At 42.8% G+C, this 23149-nt stretch overlaps 1 protein-coding gene across 1 annotated transcript in view; it reads right to left on the reverse strand.

Annotated features, from left to right (window-relative positions):
* Nucleotides 1-1598: 1598 nt before the first annotated feature.
* The window catches only part of ROR2 (receptor tyrosine kinase like orphan receptor 2), a 249179-nt gene continuing 227628 nt past the window's right edge, over nucleotides 1599-23149 (reverse strand). The window contains exons 6-9 of the mRNA XM_060235501.1: nucleotides 17765-18079; nucleotides 10063-10308; nucleotides 7916-8118; nucleotides 1599-4206 (exon numbers count right to left, since the gene is read on the reverse strand). Coding sequence (XP_060091484.1) covers nucleotides 2767-4206; nucleotides 7916-8118; nucleotides 10063-10308; nucleotides 17765-18079 — 2204 coding nt within the window. The 3' untranslated portion in view covers nucleotides 1599-2766. The remainder of the gene's footprint in view (nucleotides 4207-7915; nucleotides 8119-10062; nucleotides 10309-17764; nucleotides 18080-23149) is intronic.

A 23149-nucleotide genomic window follows, 5' to 3' on the forward strand; every position in this document is an offset into this window, starting at 1 on the left:
CCACTCATTCTGAGAGAGTGGCAGCAAGCAAGCTGATTTAGCATACCCTTATATAGATACTGGTCACAAGGCCCCCCTAAATAATAAACAGAATACTAAATCATATAATGTATCATTAACAGACTAAGAATTCATTAACTATCATATATATTTCTCAATAGCATCATAGAGTATATGACTGATCAAGCCACAATATTGAGCAAAGGTTAGAGTGAGAGGATTTCTCTGCAAACCTGAAGGAAGTCCCAAGGTTGCATAAAATCTGAAATACAAAAACAAACAAAAAAACAACCCCCCCCCCACAGGATATTAAAATCCCCATCAAATAACAGAAACTCCCAGTGGCCATTGGGAGTTGCCAAGCAACCACAATATTACCAAACCTTCCAAGTCATGGTTTTTATAAAGCAAAGCCATTGGAGTGGAGGAGGAGTGGATTGGGAGGCTAAAACACTTATGGAAAAGATCATACCTTGCTCCACAGTCACCTGGCCATGAGAGAGGAGCACTCATTGAAAACAGGCCATCATTGGCTCCTGAAAATTCATTACCCATGCAACTTGGACTGGCTTGGCCTAGCCTGGCAGCAGGTACCATGCAACGCAGCCTGACCTGGTGGTGGCCACTATGCAACTCAAGACTTTTCCTGGGGAGAGGCTGCCAGGGTAGGGAAGAGGGAAAAGCTGAGAAACTGCCAGGGGGACAAAGGCAGGAAAGCTGAAGATAGGAAGATTGGTAAGTGGAGAAGCAAAAAGGAAGTAGGAAAAGGGAAGAGACTGTAGGGGCTTCCTGGAAAGATAAAGAGGAAAATGTGGAGGAAGGGGATGCAGTGGAAAATGAGATGCCGCCTGCAAATTGTTGAAGACCTCACCAATTTGTTTCATTCAGAATTCTAATCTCCTCCCCTGCCTTCTGTTTTCTTCTTTTTTTCTTGTTCTGCCTAATTTAGAATTTGAGATAGAGAGGGTGAGAAAGTAAAATCTGCAAAGACAGGGTTAATGGAGTATTCTTTGGATCATAACAATGAATTAAAAATCTTGACGTACAAGTCTCCTTCAGATTCCATATATATGTAGCTTTTCCCTCTCAGCAGCCACTTTTATAGTTTTGCAAGCTAACAGGAATGGAAGAACAGAAAATTAAGCAAATATGCATTAACAGTATCAAAACAAAAAACCTTTAAAAAGTAAATAAAACAAATTTATTCATATGATTTATTAACCATCTCCAACAAGAAAGACAGCCATTGAATGTTCACCCACCAGTGCATGATCATTTTCATGAGAAACGGGAAACCAGTAAAGTAGCTGCTACCACTGCTACCACTGGCTGCACACTGCCGTGAGACAACTCAAGTGAATCCAAATGTACTGAGCAAAAACACTGTTTACATTGTAAAACACACCAAAAGAAAAATTCAGGATTTTCCATTTTTACAGTGTACTTATACTTTACAATACCTTAAGATTAGTCAAACATTTATGTGCTGCTTTAATAGACCATTTCATGTGTCAGATTTATAGGCTGGGGACTAAAATGTTATGTGTGGCTACACTAGAATGTGACACCAGGGTCTTCATATTGTAACAATGACTATGAAATGTTTAGACCAGTTTTATTACGACACCAAATTTTAGTTTCATTTAAAATATTACAAATTGTAATATAAATGGTTAAATTATATAGGCATTCTTTTCAAAGATCCAAATGTTTTAACAAAAAAGGTATATAAAAATGTAAGAAAACATAAATTACATTTTAAAGTCTGTACATGATTCATCTCTCAATAAAAAAAAACTAGAAAACCTCAAATTCTGTACAATATTGCTTATCTTGGTCTTTAACAATCTATAGTCACTAAACAAAGATAAAAATAAAGAAGGCTTTGTGTGTACACTTCTAGCACCATCTTAACACAAATAAAAAAGATTAAAATTCTTAATGATCAATTAGGGAAATACAACATGCTAATGTACATTTGAGTCCTTTTCCACAATTTGAACACCAACTGTAAAAAGAGTCTTTTTCAGATTAGTGCATAGCATCCAGACTTTTCATCTGTTGTTCATCTGTTATCTGTAACAAATATATGTAGGATATCCATTCATTCATAAAGAAATAACTGATCTCAGTAGGAAAGTTGTACAGTGCTCAGTCACTAACAGAAATGTGTTTGAGCCATTCTGCCTTTTCCCCTGAACTCTACCTCTATTCTATTTCCAGTTTGTATCAATATTACATGAATTTTCCTATGTCTGAATCTCTGCCTTGAACATTCCTGCATCAGTGAAATAAATATTCTGTTAGGTAGATATCCATATATCCATTGAATCTCGGGCATCTTTTGTAAAGCAGAACCAGTCTCTTTATTACCATAGTTCAGCTTTTTTTTTGGGGGGGGGGGGTGTTACTGATTTGACCAGAATTCATTAAAAATTACAATCAAAGATCAAGATATACATGATGTGCAATGCATTTCAATTATATGTTGCACAGCAACAGTATATTATAAAAGCAGCCTCCCTGCAAGAATTGAAGTCAGCTATAGATTTCAACATGGCAATTCTATATCTTCATGTTTACAGACATCTGCTGGAAATAATGATGCATAAACACGGTATATCATTACTGCTGCATGTTATGTGGTCTTGGATTAGTAGGTGTGCCTAAGAGAGCAAAGAAAAACATGAATTATGCAAGTCAGGACTACAGTCTCCAGCCATCTTGAAGAAATGTCCAGTTTTGTGTGTGTTATAAGCAACTATCTTAGGCTTCTGACTGAAATTCTGTCTCGTCCATCTGAACAGTGTCATTATCACCCAACAATTCTGTTTCAGGCACTGAACCTTCCTCCTCTTCCTCTTCCTGAACCAGACTTTGAGCAACATCCTCTATTGCATTATGTACATCATCTGTACCTTCTGACAGCAGAGCAGCCCTGTCAGCCACAGAAGCATTGGAGGGGGCTGTAGTCACGTATCCTGTACTTGTGGAACCACTTCCACTGTGATGGGATCCTGGCTTTGGAATCATCTGAGGAGCCATCTGCTGAGCCAATTGCATTGGGATTTGGACTGGGTAAAAATTTGGCAGATAGGCTCCATAAGCTGGCATTGGTTGGTAACCATTGACTGGAATATACAGCTGAGGAGGTGGGACCATAGGTCTTATCTGTCCTTTCATTGGTATGAACTGTGGCTGAGGGAAAGTTTGTGTTTTTTGCTTTGGCCCAACATACCTTGTGTTGCTGACATTACTAACTGGGCTTGTGCTGAGGGAACTGGTTTGTGTTGTATTGCTTGCACCAGATGTTTGTGCAGAGCTGTTGTAATTAGAGAGATTTCCCCATGTTCTCAGTCTGTTGTGGATGTCTTTAAATCTGGGTCTTCTGTTAGGAAATTCATTCCAGCATTCTAACATCAGCGAGTAAATCCATGCAGGGCAGTCATCAGGACATGGCAAAAATTGTCGGTTTCTTATCATTTCAATGACATCCTGATTAGAGTAGCCACAGTAAGGCTGCAAACCATAGCTGAATATCTCCCATAATACCACTCCATAGGACCAGATGTCAGAATCAACTGAAAACTTGCCATACATTATTGCCTCTGGGGACATCCATCGTATAGGGAGTGGAGTATTTCCCATTAATTTATAATAGTCAGCAGAATAAACTTCCCTGAAAAGTCCTAAATCAGATATTTTCACATTGAGCTTGTCAAACACCAGTACATTTCTCGTGGCTAAGTCTTTATGGACAACATGGTGGCTTGACAAATATTCCATTCCAGCTGCTATCTGGGTCACAATATGGAAAAAATCTGCTGGCTCCAAAATAGATTTTGCTGTCTTGTCATCGTCGGTGCTGCCAACATCTGAATGGGGAGATCTCATAACCAGGAATTCATGGAGATCACTATGGGAGCAATAGCTAAAAATCATACTGATGGGCTGTTCTTTGGTCACTATTCCTAGCAAGCAAACTATATTTGGGTGTTGCAATCTCGACCGCATCATTGCTTCATGCTTAAATTCTTCACGAAGAGTTAAGTCTGCTTTATCCTTAAGTGTTTTGATGGCAACAGTTTGAGTTTGTTCCCCTGGAGTTGTACCAAACAGATGACCCTTATAAACTTTTCCAAACTTCTCCTCACCTAGTTCCTCCATAAATCTCACAGTGGAAAGACTGATTTCTTTTAGTTTAGTCTGAAAATAAACAGGTAGAAGTTATGTAACATTAAATTCTATATTTAAGAGAGGAGATTACAAGAATTCACTTGCAAAAATAAGGTTTGAATAAAAGAGACTTGTGTGTGTTAATTCATACTCATACTTCACTTTTGTTTTACAGTTTGTTTGAGAAATCTATAAATTGCCCTTCCTGTCTGTTGCATAGGTGGACCTTAACATCACAGAGCTGCTTCGCTTGTGATTCCTGTGAAGTCTCCTTTCTTGCTCCATCTCCAGTCCTCAACAGTAGGTTTTGGGATACAGTGGGGATAGGAGGCTCATGAGTGTCTCTTCCACAAATTCACTCTGCTCACAGAAGCAATGGATCCAACACCCCAATCCTCCTTCTCATAAATATTTCTTGTGTACTTTTTTTCTAAATATTTAGTCCCTTTGTGTTTGGGGGAGGGGGGTACAGTGGCTTGGAATGGAGAGGGTGTACTAGTGCACGAAAGAGATTGGCTGCTGGGCATGGTGGTGATGGGAAGGACAAGAGATCTCTTCAAGAAAACTGGAGAAATCAAGGGAACGTTTCGTGCAAAGATGGCCATGATAAAGGACAAAACCGGTAGGGACCTAAAAGTAGCAGAAGAGATCAGGAAGAGGTGGCAAGAATACACAGAAGAATTATACAAGGAGGATAATGTCCTTGACAACTATGACAGTGAAATTGCTGATCTTGAGCCAGACATCCTGGAGTGTGAAGTCAAATGGGCCTTAGAAAGCATTACTAACAACAAAGCAAGCGGAGATGATGGTATCCCAGTTGAGCTATTCAAAATCCTAAATGACAATGTATGTCAGCAAATTTGGAAAATGCAACAGTGACCACAGGATTAGAAAAGGTCAGTTTATATTCCAATCTCAAAGAAGGGTAATGCCAAGGAATGTTCAAACTATCGCACCATTGCACACATTTCGCATGCCAGTAAGGTCATTGTTAAAGATCCTACAAGCTAGGTTTCAGCAGTATGTAGATCAGGAACTACCAGAAGTTCACGCTGGGTTTTGGAGAGGTAGAGGAACTAGAGATCAAATTGCCAACAATCACTGGATCATGAAGAAAACATGGGAGTATCAGAAAAATGTCTATTTCTGCTTCATTGAATATGCTAAAGCCCTGGATTGTGTAGATCACAACAAACTGTGGCAAGTCCTTAAAGAGATGGGAGTACCAGACCACCTCACATGTCTCCTGAGAAACTGTATAAAGGTCAAGAAGCAACTGTCAGAACAGGATATGGAACAACTGATTGGTTTAGAATAGGAAAAGGAGTTCGACAAGGATGTATATTGTCACCTTGCTTATTTAATTTATATACAGTGTACATCATGCAGAATGCTGGCTTGGAAGAAGTACAAGCTGAAATAAAATTGGTGGGAAAAACATCAACAGCCTCAGATATGTAGATGATACCACTCTAATGGCAGAAAGTGAAGAGGACCTAAAGAACCCCTGGTTGAGGGTGAAAGAGGAGAGTGCAAAAGTAGGCTTGAAATTCAACATTAAAAAAACACTATGATCATGGCATCCAGTCCCATCACACCTTGGCAAATAGAAGGGGAAGACATGGAAGTAGTGACAGACTTCACATTTCTGGGATCCAAGATCATCGCAGATGGTGATTGTAGCCATGAAATTAAAAGATGCTTGCTCCTTGGGAGGACAGCCATGGCAAACCTAGGCAGTATAATAAAAAGCAGAGACATCACCCTGCCAACAAAAGTCTGTATAGTCAAAGCGATGGTATTCCCAGTAGTAATGTATAGTTGTGAGAGTTGGACGATAAGGAAGACCGAGCGCAGAAGAATAGATGCTTTTGAGCTGCGGTGCTGGAGAAGAATCTTGAGAGTCCCCTGGACTGCAAGAAGATCAAATCAGTCAGTCCTAAGGGAAATCACCCCAACTGTCAACAAAAGTCTGTATAGTCAAAGCGATGGTATTCCCAGAAGTAATGTATGGCTGTGAGAGTTGGACGATAAGGAAGACCGAGCGCAGAAGAATAGATGCTTTTGAGCTACGGTGTTGGAGAAGAATCTTGAGAGTCCCTTGGACTGCAAGAAGATCAAATCAGTCAATCCTAAGGGAAATCACCCCTGACTGTTCCCTGGAAGGTCAGATGCTGAAGCTGAAGCTCAAATACTTTGGCCACCAAATGAGAAGGGAGCACTCACTGGAGAAGATCCTGATGCTGGGAAAGACAGATGGCAAAATAAGAAGGGGACGGCTAAAGATGAGATGGCTGGACAGCATTACTGATTTAACTAACATGAATTTGAGCAGACTTTGGAGGATGGTGGAAGGACAGGAGGGCCTGGTGTGACTTGGTCCATGGGGTCACAAAGAGTCGGAATCAACTGTGTGACTAAACAACAACAAAATGGTGGTGGTGGGCTACTTAGCTAGCCTACACAGTCAGAGGCTTATGGGGCTTAGTTTTTCCCTGGTTCCTCTATGTCACAATTTGGTTTTTGTTTGTTTGGAGCAAAGGGAGATAGAATTCTTCTTTCATATAGCAAGCATTTTGGTTTGGTGGGAGTTTGCAGTTTTCTGCTTTCCTGGGAGTTTCGCTTCCCTTTTCTTTTCATTTCCTCCCAAACACCCTCCCCCACACACACACTTTGAGATGTAGTGGAGGATTGATCTTTGCAATTGGAGTGAGACTTCCAGTGAGACTCCTGCCATCTTATCCCCTCCCTACACACTGGGCTGCTTTTTGTTTTGGGGTGATATGTGTTTGTCTTTACTTTCATACCCACTGAAATTGCTGTTCATTTGAAACCCCCCATTTACTTGCTTTTTCTTGGGGTCTGATCTGTGTTTATCAGCTTACCTCCCTGTACCCAGCCTGCCTTGGGGGATGTTTCAGAATTACTGGGGTGCCTTCCCTTTATCGCTAGTTCTCCATTTAAACCCTCCAAGCTGCTTCTATTTGGGGCTGATCTACGTATCTAGAGGTGCTGGAATGCCTTCCCATTACTAACAGTTCTCCAATTCACCACCACCCCACCCCCTGAAGATCTTGTTCTATTTGGTGGGTGATCAGTGCATCCAGAGGTACTGGGGTGACTTCCTGGGGTCACTTTCACTGCAGCTCTGCCTTTCCAAAGTCCCATGTGATTGCCTTTGGGGTAGCATCTCTGTATCCATAGACTTACTGGGGTGACCTTTTCTGCCAGCTTTTGCTTTCCATAGCCCCACCTAGTTGCGTTTTGGGTGGTATCTGTGTACCCAAGGTGTGCTGCAAATTGGGTGCCTTGCTTGGGGTTCTGTAACTTGAATCCCTCCCAAATCCAATCTTGTTGGCAGGTAGTGGAGAGTCAGTTGGAGATGCCCTGACCTTGGGGGGATGTCACCCCCATGTCTCATGGTTCATGAACTGGTTCAGTTTGTGAAAAGGCTGGTTCAACGTTCAGGGTTGCAAACCAGTTTGGAATATGCCCTGGTTTGGTTCACAAACCGAACCAAGGTTTTCTGGTTTGTGCCCATCCCTAGAAATTATCTTATTTAACAAATGAAAAAGGATCATCACATTGGCAATGCAAGTTATAAGAGTAATGTCATCATTAACAAACTCACTTATATCTAGCCTACAATTCATCAGCTCTATAAACTCATTACAATTCAGGAAGACTTTAAAATCACTGTGTGTATCCAAGAAGGATGGCTTTTGAAAAATGTTACCTGTTTATGTTGATTTATAAGAGGCATTTCCATATCTTGGCTAGGAGAAAGCATCAGCTGGCGACGCTGTGGAATGGCAGCAGATGCCTTCTGCTTGTTCCTGCACATGCATACCAAGAAGAAAAGGCAGGCGATAACCAAAGGGATGGCTATGCTGGGAACCAGGATATAGAGAATCCCCATTTTGCTGCTGTCACGAGGACCTGTTTATATTTAAAATATTTCAGGATTTCAGAAGAGCTTTTAAGCTTCCAAAAGCAATGCAATTTCTTATATACATATATATGTAAAAACTAGCAAAAAATTGTTTCTCTCACAAACTTCTTTTTTATTTTTAATGAAGAGTAAACAAAGTACTAAAGACTTAATACACATCTGAAATATGAGATCTGGTCATGGATCTGGTCAGTTTATATTCTTGATATCACAAGAAAAGCCTTGCTGGATCATACCAGTGGTCAATCTAGTCTAGCATCCTGTCTCACAGACAGTTACTCTGGAGGGCCGAATGAACAGAGCACATGGGCTCCAGCACTGCCAGCACCGGTAGTCAGAAGTTTACTGCCTCAAGTTGCTGAAGGCTCCCTTTAGTCATCATGGCTTAATGGACCTCTCCTCTATTAATCTGTCTAATCCTCCTTTAAAGCAATGTATGCTCATGGACGCTACGTTAATTGGCAGTGAATTTCACAGCAATTACTTGTTGAGTAATGCAGTATTTCTTTTTGTTTGTCCTGAATCTGTCAGAATTTTCTCTGGGTGCCTCCTGAGTCACAGTGTTATGGGAGAAAATGAAAAAAGTTATCTATCCACTTTTTCTGTTCCATGCATAATTTTATAAGTTAGGGCCCTACGAGAGCTCATACAGTTCCGCAGGGCCTGTAAGACAGCACTCTTCCACCAGGCATTTGCAAACTAGATTTCTGGCCACTACAGTCCTCAGGAAACATCTGGACCACCTCTTGCAAGCTGCCCTATAGCAGAAGCAGAAAGGACCACCTAAAATCTGCCTACAGAGAACATAAATCTGAATTTAAGACCATAGCATCAAAATGTTAACTTTTCTATGTTCTAAAACTGTTTTATGTCTTTTATATGTTTTATATTTAAGCATATGCATAAGCATGTAAGCCACCCTAAGCCCACTTCAGCGGGGAGGGCGGGATATAAATTCAATCAATCAATCAATCAAATAAATAAATAAGTCTCATTCAAACACACCCTTTGTGTCTTTTTCTAAACTGCAAAGTCACAGACTCTTTAGCCTTACCTGAGAAGAGAAGTGATCTAACCTGTCAGTAATTTTGGTTGCCCTCTTTGTTTAATCCACCTCAGAAGTGTCTGTTTTGAGGGGCATAGACCAGAACTGTACCCAGACCACAGATCTACTGATTAGTTATGCACACAGTCTTTTGAGTGAACTTTCCAAAGACAAAACAACTCTATTTAAAATCCTTTCGAGAAAAACTGCATAAAATATACACAACAAAGTTATGTGCTAAGAGACCTTTCTCAAGTACGTCAATTTGTAAGTAAGAGACGACACCGCTGGATGTTTCCCAACATTAAAAGCAAGAGCAAACATGCACAGTAGATAAAAACTGGCAAGAAGAGAACATTTTTAAAATGTGATCTGAACCTCCGTCTGTAATTATATCACAAGATTCTGTGGACCATGAACACTGAAGTCTCACCCATCCCAGCTCTACCTTTTATGCTTATGTGTTAGCGCCACAACTTGAAGACTGGAACAACTGCTCTAATAGCTACTGTAAAAGTTTCTGATCACATGTAAGTACCAAGCCCATATCTGAGGCGGGTCAACAGTTGTTCTCTTGATCTAGGGAAGCTCATTATAAAAATGCTGCTGCCCCTCTGTTACAAATCTGCTTGATGTGCTTAAGGCACATCTTGCTTTCATCAAAGGACAGCAGTGACAACCTAGACCATAATTATGTCACTTACATTCCACTGGCTTCATCACCACAGATAAAGAATGCATTGATACAGATTTCAGACTAATTTTGCTCTGTAAAATAACATTTAAGTGTTTAACAAAAAAGCCCTTATGAATGTATTATTTTAAACAAGTTTTACTGCAGACATACAAGGGTAATACCAGAAGCAGGGAAAAAAATAATACATACTACACGAAGGTACTTCACACAGTTCCATGCGTACGTTTTTGTTTTGTGTAAAACACCAGGGACCTTCCATCTGGCCACCAGGATTGCGACAATACGCATGTCCTCCTCCAAGTTCAGGAAACTCTGTACTTGTCAAACTGTGGGAATGGGGATGCTGAGAGTCCCAGTACTGACAATTGTGACCTGCCTTGGTAACACTGATGGTCCCTCTATAATCCACTCCAGAGCCATTGTAACACTGGTGATCTGCAAAAAGGGTTTTACAGAAGATGCATGATTAATAGGCTACTGCCTTTTCTTTCTTCCCTCAAACACTACTAAATTTATTTTTGGTAGACAAAAATATGATGAGACAAGTGGCAACCCAGGAGAATTGCAGAGTGGAATTCCCCCCTCCCACCTACTGCTACAGTTTCACCACAGTAGTGTTGTCACCCACTGCCCATCCCAACACCTTTGACACTTTAACAGCAGCAGCAGTGGCTCCCCACCCCCCGCAGCCCACAGACCTCAGCTTTTTTGCAGTGGCCACTCCTCCTCAGCCCTGTTGCTTCAATGGCACTGACTCTCTCCCAGTCCACCCAATCCTACCTTCACCTCAATGGCCCAGCTGCAGTGGAGGAGTAGGAACTTTGTCTACACTTTTACAGACAGCTCTTATGGGGGGTGGGGGAGAGTTAACCCCCACCTTTTAAAAAAAATTAGTTTTCAGATTTTTCTGCAAACCAGGGGGAACTATTCGCCTGACAAATCTGCCTTCTGTCAGTGAGGCCCTGATCCACAAATTTATGTATCCACAGAAGGGGCAACACTTTACTGTTAAAATATACAAGTGGTGATCCATAACACTTGTGGAGGGGATCCCATCCTCCCCTGTGCTGGGCAAGGCACTTGCCAGGCAGATCATCCACCAGCAAAGCTGCCACTGCTGCTTCCCCCCATTTGCCCAGCCCACCTGACTCAGCCACTTACCAGCTCCCAGTGGTGGTGGTGGGTCAATGTTAGCCCTGCTGCCTTTCCATAGCTTACATGGTAGTGGTGGGGCAGTGGTTCCACTACTCCCCTGCTTTCCTGTCCATCCTCCCCATGCTTGCCAGTCAGTTGGTGATTCCCAGTCTGGTTAACTGATGTTCTGCCACCCCAGTAGTGAGGAAGGGGAAAGCTCAGACTTCTGCTCCCTCCCCATCCCGTCACCTCTGCTCTTCACGCACCACAAAGGATGAATGCCACCAAACAACGGAGGTGTATTGTTTACCCTGAGTGTTCCCAATGCTTCATTGACAACAGTGGTTTCCCCAAGTGGTGATGGTGACTGTCCTATCTGGGTGCCCCTGCCCACTCTGCAGCTTTGCTACCTCAGTGGCAGCAGAAGCAAAGACTCATGTCTCCAGCCACTAGCTTTACATTCTCAACAGCAGTGGCATCTGCCAGGCACAGTAGAGCTTTGTCTGTGCTTACACAGTCAATGCTCTTGTATTTGTGTGTGTGTGGGGAATAATCCCCCTTCAATTAAAGTTTTAACATTTTTCTACAAACCTGGTGGGGTCCCTCCAGTTTGTATAAAAGTCTTATTTCTGTAAAAGACACCAGAGTTAAGTATCTTCAGATTGGGGCACACCTGACTATTAGATAGGGTTGCCAAGTCCAAGTCAAGAAATACCTGGGGACTTGGAGGGTGGAGCCAGGAGGCTTTGGGGGTAGGGTTGCCAATCCCCAGGTGAGGGCAGGAGATCCCCCGGTTTGGAGGCCCTCCCCCTGCTTCTGAGTCATCAGAAAGCGGGGGGAGGGAGGGAAATGTCTGCTGGGCACTCCATTATTCCTTATGGAAGTAATTCCCATAAGGTATAATGGTGAATTGATCTGCAGGTATCTGTGGCTCTGGGAGGCCTGCTTTCTGAAGTAGAGGTACCAAATTTTCAGCATAGCATCGGGTGCCTCTCTTCAAAACACCCTCCAAGTTTCAAAAGGATTGGACCAAGGGGTCCAATTCTATGAACCCTGAAAGAAGGTGCCCTTACCTTTCATTATTTCCAATGAAGGGAAGACATTTAAAAGGTGTGCATGTGATGGCCGGAACTCCCTCAGTGGCAGCAGATGGCTTTAAATGTGATGGCCGAAACTCCCTTTGGAGTTCAATTATGCTTTTTACACCCTCGCTCCTGGCGTCACCCCCAATGTCTCCTGGCTCCACCCCCAAAGTCCCCTGATATTTCTTGAATTGGACTTGGCAACCCTAGGGTGGGGCCAGGAGACATTGGGGGTGCAGCCATAAGCAAGGTTGCAACAAGTACAATTGAACTCCAAAGGGAGTTCTGGCCATCACATTGAAAGGGACTGCACACATTTTCAATGTCTTCCCTCCATTAGAAATAATGAAGGATAGAAGCACTTTCTTTGGGGGCTCATAGAATTGGCCCCCCAGGTCCACTCCTTTTGAAACTTGGAGGGTGTTTTGAGGAAAGAGATCAGATACTATGCTGCAAATTTGGTGCCTCTACCTCAAAAAACCCTCCCTCCCAGAGCCCCAGACACCCACAGATCAATTTCTCATTATTCCCTATGGGAATCGTTCTCCATAGGGAATAATAAGAGTGCCCAGTAGACATCCCTCCCCCGCCCCCCGCGTGCTTTCTAAAGCGGGGGGAAGGTCTCCAAACTGGGGAATTCCCTGCCCCCACCTGGGGATTAGGCAAACCGGAAACCGCAGTGTAATGATTAGTAGCAACTAGAGTAGACTACTGCGTACTTACACTTTTGCAAACATTTGCTTAACAAATTTCCTGTTGTATTCAGTAACACACATATATTTTCGTTACAAACCAAAAGTCTTTTCAAATCAAAGTACAGTCATTTCTCATAAGTATTGTAGTTGGTACTATAGTCTACTGTCATAATACTCCTTATGTTGAAAGATGTAGACAGTACCACTAAGAAAGGCACTTCTTTGTTTAGGTGGCAGACAGAAATCTGGCAGGTGCAGCAGCTACACAGGTCCCAGGTTTAGTCTGGGTTTCGTTCACCTTCCACTGGCCGTTTTCTTTATAATCCGGAATCCATGCTTAGGCATTTGCTTATACAATTCAATGTCATTCTTCAGCTTGCACCTGCGAATGCCTAAGCATGGGTTCTGGATTATAAAGAAAGCGGCCAGTGGAAGGTGAACGAAACACAGACTAAACCTTGGACCTGTGTAGCCGCCGCACCTGCCAGATTCCTGTCTGCCACCTAAATGAAGAAGTACCTTTTTTAGTGGTACTGTCTACGTCTTTCAACATAAGGAGTAATTATGACAGTGGACTATAGTACCAATTACAATACTTATGAAAAATGACTATACTTTGATTTGAAAGGACTTCTGGTTTGTAACAAAAATATATGTGGGTTACTGAATACAACAGGAAATTTGTTAAGCAAATGTTTACAAAAGTGTAATTACGCAGTAGTTTACTCTAGTTGCTACCCACCTGGGGATTGGCAACCCTCCCTCTCTCTCTCTCACACACCCTTACTGGGTCTGGTTACTTGCTCTGAAAACGAAAGCAAAACAACAGAAGCTGCTGCTGACCCTTCCCCATGAAGTGCTTCCTGTTTCCTGCTCAACTTTAAAGGCACATAAACAACAGAAACACACACACACATTTTAAAACAGGACCTGTTTGCAGGTTTCTAAACCTGCTGTAGCTCTAGAGATACATGGTAGATGTGGAGGCAGGGCTTCCCCCGGTCGGCTAGATGGCTGGGGGTGGGGGGAAGCTTGCAAAACTAGGGGATCCCCCACTGGGACCTGGGGAGCCTACTATTAGAAATAAAATGATTATAATTTATGATAATGGCAAATCCCCAACATGATGCAGCACAGGGATTGGCAAAACTTATCCTCAGTTCTTAGTAAACAATTCAGCTTCAAAACATTTCAGAAGACATTCTTCTGATGTTCTTGTAAGATTATATGGTGGATTCAAAAGTGACAGATGTGGAAAAAATCTGAGTGCAAACAGAAACCAAAGTAACACAGCATTTTTGGCTTTCTTGCCAGTCATCTGAACGTTCTAAAGCAGGGATGTCAAACATGCGGCCCAGGGGCCGAATCAGGCCCCCAGAGAGCTCCTATCAGGTCCCTGAGCAACTCGCTGTTGTCTGATTCCTTCTTCCTCTCTCTTGCTTTCTTCGGCACCACAGCTTGCTTTGCCAGGCTTGCTCAATCACATAGGAGCTACAAAGCAACACCTCTATTTTCTCCATTGCATGAGGCTCCTCCCTTGAGGAGGAAGAGCTTGCTTTGCCAGGCTCTCTCGGTCGCACAGCAGAGCTACTGAGCCAAGCCTCTTTTCCTCCTATTGGCTGAGGCTCCTCCCCTTCCTGGTCCCCTAGGGAAGGAAGGAAAGAGACAGAACTTCCTTTGCCCAGTTCCCTGGATCCCATGAGAGAGATACAAAGAAAGCACCTTTCAGACCAAATGCTAATATTGTAAGCATGTTTTATTTTAAGTCTTTTTTTTAAAAAAAAATCCTTAACTGTGTTTTTGTCTTTTATAAAGTTTATATCTCTGCTACCTGGCATTACATTTTATGACACACATGGCCCGGCCCAACAAGGTCTCATTTATGTCAATTCCGACCCTCATAACAAATGAGTTTGACACCCCTGTCTAAAGCAACTGGATTACAGCAGAGATGCAAATAATTCATATTCCTTCAGCATCACTCTCTGTAAACTTCTATTTCCCTCCTCTTTCTTCTTTTCCTTTCCACTAGTCCTTATTTTCCTTCCAAGACTTTTTTAAAAAAGACTTATTTTCCTGTAGTTATCTACCAACCGCTATTCAAGATTTTTATTTTCTGTCTGGTTCTGTTTTACTTCTTTAAATAGAACTGTTCTGTCTCTCATTAAAAATGGCCCCAGTCACACAAGGTGATCTGCATAGGCTGGCTTTCTCTGCCCTGTCATTCTGGGGGTAGAGAATTTTTTTCCAGAGATGTCAATCCTACACTCTTCTGCCAGACTTATTCCTTCATGCATTCTTAACACCTCAAGTTCTTTACAGCAGCACAAAGACTATGCCACACCATCATGTACACATTGCATTTTCCTGCAAACAATGAAGCTGAGAAGATTCAGAATGTATGAAGGCAGCCCTACCAGGGAGGTCTGGCAGTTACTCAGGTGCCTACGGCAGAATCTGGATTCCTCTGGCAATTGCAGTTTACATCATACAGAAAGAGGTTACAGTAGAGAGATTTTACATCTGCTGTTTCTTCTCCCTAAATATACATCACACAGCACCCCTTCCAAGTCAACTACAAGCATTCTAGAGAGTGTGAGCCAAATGCAACCTGATTTACATCACAAAGGAACACATATAGAAAAACATGACACTAGAATGAAAAATTCATGTGGACTTTGAAGGAAGAGCAGCAGTTAGGAGCAGACAGAACTCTGGTGTCTTGCTCACAGATTTTCCTGCAATGTCCATATAAACTTTAGCATAAGAACATTTCACACATGTGTTCCTCAAGAGTGAAAACAGCATCAGCTGAACATCCTCTCAGTTTTAGTCTGTCTTTCTCTTTTCAAGACAGAGGGAGTTAAAACAGAAGAAACAAGATGCCCAAATCAGGTATCTTTTTCACCATGGAAACTTGATTTAATTAACTACCTTCATTGTTTTCTGTACCCAAACTAATACCTTCCTTGTCAGAGATCTATATGCAGGGCTGGCCCTGCTGCTAGGCAAACTAGGCGGTTGCCTAGGGCGCTGGGAGGCAGGGGGCGGCAAACTGGGCCCCCCCAGTGCCCCAGGCAAGCACTTAGTTTGCCTTCCTTTCCCCCCACATGCTGCTGCCGCTGCTGCAGCCACTATCCCCCTCTGGCCCACTGCTGCTCCTCCAGCCTGCTGCCACCGCCCCCCCCTGGGCGTTCGGCAAGCTCTACTCACTCTCCCTCCTTCCCATGCCACTCACCAGACTAAGGTCTGTCAGCTACTCACAGCCTGTGCCTGCGCATTTTGTTGAGTCAAAACATGCAGGTGCGGGCTGTGAGTAGCTGACAGGCCTTAGTTTGGCGAGTGGCACAGGAGGGAGGGAGAGCGAGTAGAGCTTGGCGACTGGCTGGAGAGTGCAGGGAGGATGACAGCGGGCCAGAGGGGGATAGTGGCTGTGGTGGCAGCTGTGGCAGCGGCAGCAGCGTGGGGGGGGGGAGGAAGGCAAACTAAATGCTTGCCTGGGGCGCCGGGAGACAAATGGGAAAGGGAGGGAGGAGGTGGGAGGGCGCTGTGCCACGGGGGGGGGGGCAGGGGGGTGCCTGCCTAGGGCACTAGGGTCCCATAGTCTATATGCTATATCAAAACTTATCCTTCTTTACCCTTGCTACTTTAGACTATAAAGGGAGTCCCCCCTCCTGGCTTTTAGTGCTTGAAAAAAATCCCATAAAATTTTTTTTGGGGGGTTATGAATCCTGCAAATGTAATATTTTGGTTAAAAAATGTAAAATATTTAATACCAAATTTTATTATATTAACAATATAAAATGTACCATTTGTAACTATTCATATTAAAGAGTTGCATTTGGTATATTTATGAAATTTAGTTTTCTAGAGGCAAAACTACAAATACACCAAGGACTTCTTTTGAGCAGGAATACACAGGAATGCAATTCCGGCTGGCTTGGCATCGGGGGGGAGGGAGGGGGGGGGGTGGCCATGAATACACTCAATCCTAAAGAATTAAAGAGATTATCTACCACATTTTAGCATGTATCTTTGTGTTTGCTATTTGTGAGGTAGTAAAAAATGAAATTGGAAAACAGAACATACAAAGTTTTGTAATGTAGCATGTTAAATTGGAAACAAACAGCCCCGCAGAGTCGCAAAAGGACTAGCAATATATTTGGATATTGAAATAAGCTTCGTAATGTTGAAAACTTCAAAATTTTCAGTAGAATATCATCATGCCCACAAGAAATTAATTGTGGACCAAATTATCCTTGTAAATATACTATGTAAATGTACAGTATACATAGGAATTCATTTGTAATGTTATGAATTGTGTCATATAAAATATTTGTACTGTCAGTAAAGGTCTGTGTGAAAGCACTTCATCATTCTGAAAGATAAACTATTTTACAGACTTTTTCTCAGTGCTCCCTCAAGTTTCCCTTTTTCCTATTGGAAAAACTTTCTGGAAAAGTTTTAAAACATTATTTGTATGGGTTTTATCCCTAGGCCTTCATATCTTCTCTAAGATGAAAAAAGACAAACCAAACAAAAACTTTGGATACTATTAACGCTTAAGATGCTGTCACTCTGAATCTACTTATTGTATTATCTCTTCTGACTGTACTCCCAGTTCTTTTCTGCTCAAGAACTGTTTCCAACATTTTTATTTATAATGTATGCTCCATAAACAAAAATACAAATCAGATAAAACTAAAAACAAAATTTTCTACAGAATTAATAGGTTTTGAACCTGTCCATTTTTGTCTCTAGAATATGAAAATATTCTACATTTAATATTGTAAGATTGATAAACAACATTAAAGATGTCCTTTTCTTGTAATGGTAATAGAGTGGTTCCTGCTTATTATGCTAAATCTTATTTCACACTTAACAAAAGATTAAATAGTTTTAAAATAATTAAGTAAACAGTAACCCCAAACTGATATTTTATCAGAGTAAAAACAAGCTTAAAAAGCTGGCCAAACTTACATCTGTTGAGTCGCTCTATGGGTATTCCAATTTTTATGCAATTGGCAGCCTCTAAAGTGTCTGGTAATGGCAAGTCTTCACACTTAGGGGGTTGGAGCTGCACCAGAATGTGTGGGTTAGATCTAGCAATGTTGTATTCCTGCCTACAGAGGTCATTCTCCAGAACTTCACACTCGTCCCGACAGAGCTCTCTTGGTTTAGGTGTCCGAGAGTGTTCATCACACAGAGGAAACACGAAATGACAGAAAGATGGGATGGCAAACTGAGAGCACTGATCAGATAAATGGGTGGATGTGCCGATCATAGTAAATGCAGCTGAAAAGAAAGGAATAAAACAAAGCCAATAATTAAGATCTTATTTATAATAAAATAAATAATCTTTTGTTAATTTCACAATTTCCAGAGTTCTGAGGAAAATGTAGCAATTAAACTGGCATAAACTAGTTTTTAACACAGAGTTGGTTCAAATATAAATTAGCCTTAGGTCTGCAAGCCTCTATGGCTCCTGGAGATCTCCTGGAATTACAATTGATCTCCAGGCTACAGAGATCAGTTCCCTTGGGGAAAAAACTGGAGGGCAGACTTAGTGGCATTATATCCTGCTGAGGTCCCTCCTGATACCCTGCCCTCCCTCGGCTCCACCCCCAAGTATCCAAGAATTTCCTAATCCAGAGTTGCCAACCCTAATTAGCCTCCATGCAGTCACTTCAAACATCTACAACTATACATCTATAACAATCAATGGTCTTTTTTCTGAAGCCTAAAAAAATAGCCCCTATCAGCAGTGACTCCCAAATTCTACTTCTCTGAGAATCTACCACCTACCACTCTGCAGTAAGACTGTACAGCCAATCTATGGTTCTAAAAGTCTCCTTCACCATGGCTCTTATGCAGCTCCTGAAGCTCCTTTCATATGTGTCATGAGCTACTAGTAGTTCCCAAAATATCATGTGAGGATTGCTGTCATATGGTTCTTAATTTGTGTGTGTGTGTGTGTGAGGGAAGTACAAGGAGGGCAACCAAGATGATAAGGGGGTTGGAGCACCTTCCCTAAGAGGAAAGAATGAAGAGTCTGAGACTTTTCAGTTATAGAAGAGACAACAAAGGTGGGGACAAGATACAGATTTACAAAATTACAAGGAGTAAGGCCTGTTCTGAAGAAAAATACAACGGGCTCTAGAAAGAGGCTTCAGGCAAATGCCCCCCCTTGCTGTCTTCCCACCCACCCAAGTGAAGGTATTCACTCTCTCCCCCACCTCAAGGGGAGCTGATCTCTGACATCTGGAGAGCAGTTGTAATTCTGAGTGACCTCAAGCCCTCACCTGGAAACCATAGGCTGATAGGTTAAGTAGCACTAAATAAATTGCCGTGTAAAAATTCAAACATCCATTGAATATCTTCCAAATTATAACATGTTTAAATATCAGAATGATCTTATTTTAACAAAAAACAATGCAGACTTAAACCACTATTTTAAATGTCTTTAAGACATTTACTCACATGGAGATTGGCAACAGTGGTTCCCTAGGAGGAAATGGCATTGTACCTGCCTAAGGTCCCACCCCTCCTCAAACCCTGCCCTCTCCAGGCCCCACCCCTTAAATCTCCAGGAATTTCCAAACATGGATTTGGCATTCCTATCTCCTTCCCATTTTCTGCCCCTCTGACAGTCTTCCATCGCCTTCCCTCTCCCTACAACCTCTACATAGGCTGTCTTTCTCCACAGTGGGGGTGGGGGGACCAAAGAAGAAGAAGAAGATATTGGATTTATATCCTGCCCTCCACTCCGAAGAGTCTCAGAGCGGCTCACAATCTCCTTTACCTTCCTCCCCCACAACAAACACCCTGTGAGGTGGGTGGGGCTGGAGAGGGCTCTCACAGCAGCTGCCCTTTCAAGGACAACTTCTGCCAGAGCTATGGCTGACCCAAGGCCATTCCAGCAGGTGCAAGTGGAGGAGTGGGGAATCAAACCCGGTTCTCCCAGATAAGAGTCCACACACTTAACCACTACACTGAACTGGCTCACCAAAGCATCTTGCATCATTCTGCTCTGCTCTGTGAGTTAGGTTGAAAGTCTGTGATTCATCCGAAATCACCCAGTCAGCTTCCACAGCAAGAACCTGGGTCCAGCAGACCCCACTCTGAAGCCCTAACTCCTCTGCCCTCCTCAAACTCCACTATAGAATTTCCAGGAATTTCCCACCAGCCTGGAACTGGCAGCCATAGTCAGGATTGGCCCCAATGAGTTCTGCCTCAGAGACCTTTAGTGATATCTTTCAGACCAACAGTCTCTCTCTGACATTTTCTGGCTATCTCCCTTCTTCAGCCAGTCAAAAGAAGCTTTTCTTTCTCTCCTCTGTGAATCAGTGAGACAGTTGGCTAAGCCAATGGGGAGATTAGGAAGAGCCAGTACTGCCAGATCTGTTTGTGTTTTACTGCCAGAATCAGTTTTGCTGGGTAGCAACAGCCATTTGGGCGGGAGAGAGGAGCAAACTCAACCAATGACATGCAAGTACTCTTGATTGATAGTTTGACAGTGGGGTGCCACAGGGCTCAGTACTGGGTCCCATGCTCTTTAACTCGTTTATTAATGATTTGGAGTTGGGAGTAAGCAGTGAAGTGGCTAAATTTGCAGATGACACTAAATTGTTCAGGGTGGTGAAAACCAGAGAGGATTGTGAGGCACTCTAAAGGGATCAGTCAAGGCTGGGTGAGTGGGCATCAACATGGCAGATGAGGTTCAGTGTGGCCAAGTGCAAAGTAATGCACATTAGGGCCAAAAATCCTAGCTATAGATACAAGTCGATGGGGTGTAAACTGGCAGAGACTGACCAAGAGAGAGATCTTGGGGTCGTGGTAGATAACTCACTGAAAATGTTGAGACAGTGTGCAACTGCAATAAAAAAGGCCAACGCCATGCTGGGAATTATTAGTAAGGGAACTGAAAACAAATCAGCCAGTATCATAATGCTTCTGTACAAATTGATGGTAGGGCCTCATTTTGAGTACTGTGTACAATTCTGGTCACCACACTTCAGAAAAGATATTATAGCATTGGAAAAAGTGCAGAAAAGGGCAACTAGAATGATTAAAGGTTTGGAACACTTTCCCTATGAAGAAAGGTTAAAATGCTTGGGGCTTTTTAGCTTGGAAAAATGTTGACTGCAGGGTGACATGATAGAGGTTTACAAGATTATGCATGGGATAGAGAAGGTAGAGAAAGAAATACATTTCTCCCTTTCTCACAATACAAGAACTCATGGGCATTCAATGAAATTGCTGAGCAATCAGGTTAGAACTGATAAAAGGAAGTACTTCTTCACTCAAAGGATGATTAACATGTGGAATTCACTGCCAAAGGAGGTGGTGGCGGCTACAAGCATAGACAGCTTCAAGAGAGGAATAGATAAGCATGTGGAGCATAGGTCATCATTGGCTATTAGCCACAGCTTATTGTTGGAACTCTCTGTCTGGGGAAGTGATGCTCTTGTGCTTGTGCTTATTCTTGTGCTTGGGGGGTGGGGAGGGACAGTGGAAGGGCTTCTAGCCCTTGATGGCACTTGGGGGTTTTGGCCACTGTGTGACAGAGTGTTGGACTGGATGGGCCTGATCCAACATGGCTTCTCTTATGTTCTTATGATGTGCCAAAGGCTGATGAAGTGCAGTTTCAACCAATCAGGATGCTTGGATTTGCTAACATGAAATTATGTCTATAGATGGCCTGGGACCTGCCTACCTGAAGGACCGTCTCTCCCCACACGTTCCCCAGAGAGTACTGAGGTCTGGGACTCAAAACGTTCTCACCATCCCCGGGCCCAAGGAAGTCCGTCTCAAGACAACCAGAGACAGGGCCTTTTCTACAATGGCCCCCACATGGTGGAACCAGCTGCCGGAAGAGGTGAGGGCCCTGCGGGATCTTACTCAGTTCCGCAGGGCCTGGAAGACAACCCTCTTCCGGTTAGCCTACGCCGACTAGATAAATGTAGCTTATCAGATTTTAGTGAAATATACTGTATAGTTTTAATGTTAAGATTTTAAGGTTTTTAGGTTTTTTAAATGTTTTGACTTTTAAATGTATTAACTTTGTACCTTGTTTATTGTTTTGTCGTTTGCTGTGAGCCGCCCTGAGCCACTTTGTGGGAAGGGCGGGATATAAGTTATAGAATAAATAAATAAAATACATGCATGGGGTGAACAGAGATGGCAAACAGAACTTTTTCTCCCTCTCCCAAAATTCTAGAACTTGAGGATGTTCAATGAAGCTGACGGGCAGTAGGTTCAGGATGAACAAAAATAAATACTACTTTTCACATAGTGATTAAAATATGGATTTTGCTGCCAGAGGATGTAGCAATGGCCAAAGGAATAAACACCTTTAAAAGGGGATTAAATAGATTCATGGAGGATGTCCACATCTCAGAGCCAGAAGGCATCATCAAGGAAAGGCTTCAGCCTCTATGCCCTGTGGGCTGTTCAGAGGAACTGGTTGGCCACTGTGAGACAGGATGCTGGACTAGATAGACTACTGGTCTGATCCAGCAGGGCTCTTATGTTCTTAAAATGAAAGGACAAAAGGAAGTCCCCCAAACAAACAAAAAAATAGCTATGTGCACCACCACAGGCTATGGGCCTGGAGAAGCACAAGATGGTCATGGAGAAAGAGGAGTAGAACCATCACCACCCCATCTTGCTCTATTCCTGGGAGCCAACAACAGGGTTGGAGATAGGTGTAGGCTCTCTTCTCTGCAGCCATATTGCTCTCTTTCTAGGAGATGTCTGGTGCTGGAATGAGTGTGCAGAGGCTGCAGAAAGGTGGACAGTGGTACTTAGAAGGGGCAATCACTTTACTTTTGTCTCTGACATGACAACAGCAGCTCAGAGATGCCTGCAGCTTATCTGTCCACTTGTCTCTGTGGAAGCAGCTGTTTTGAGGTGGGCACCACTTGTCACCAAAACCCCACAGAGAAATGGCCTTCCTCACTTTCTGAGAACACAAGGCAGGTGCCACATTGAAGAACAGTGTTCAGAAGAACCGTAGGTGGCATGTCAAAGAGCCATATGTGGCTCCTGAGCCACTGAGTATCAGCAGACTACAATATCTATATAATTTAGTCCTTCTTGAACTATGACAGTGACAGAACTATACCTTCAAACACAGAACAGTGGATGATTCTGCACACATTTAAGTGTGCTTGTAGACAAAGGTGGGATAGAACTGCTTTACATAAATTCCACTTAAGGAGGGAAAGACAGGTATTCATGTGACAAATGCAGAACTTTCCTCCTATCCGTGGCTTACCTTTCTGCAGCCCCAGACTCAGCTCTCCTATCAAGTGCTTCAATAGTGGAAGAAAGCTCAGCTGAAAGAAAAGCACTAGGGAACAA

Source organism: Heteronotia binoei, chromosome 4 (genome assembly GCF_032191835.1).
Source record: "Heteronotia binoei isolate CCM8104 ecotype False Entrance Well chromosome 4, APGP_CSIRO_Hbin_v1, whole genome shotgun sequence".
NCBI classification, from domain to species: Eukaryota; Metazoa; Chordata; class Lepidosauria; order Squamata; family Gekkonidae; genus Heteronotia; species Heteronotia binoei.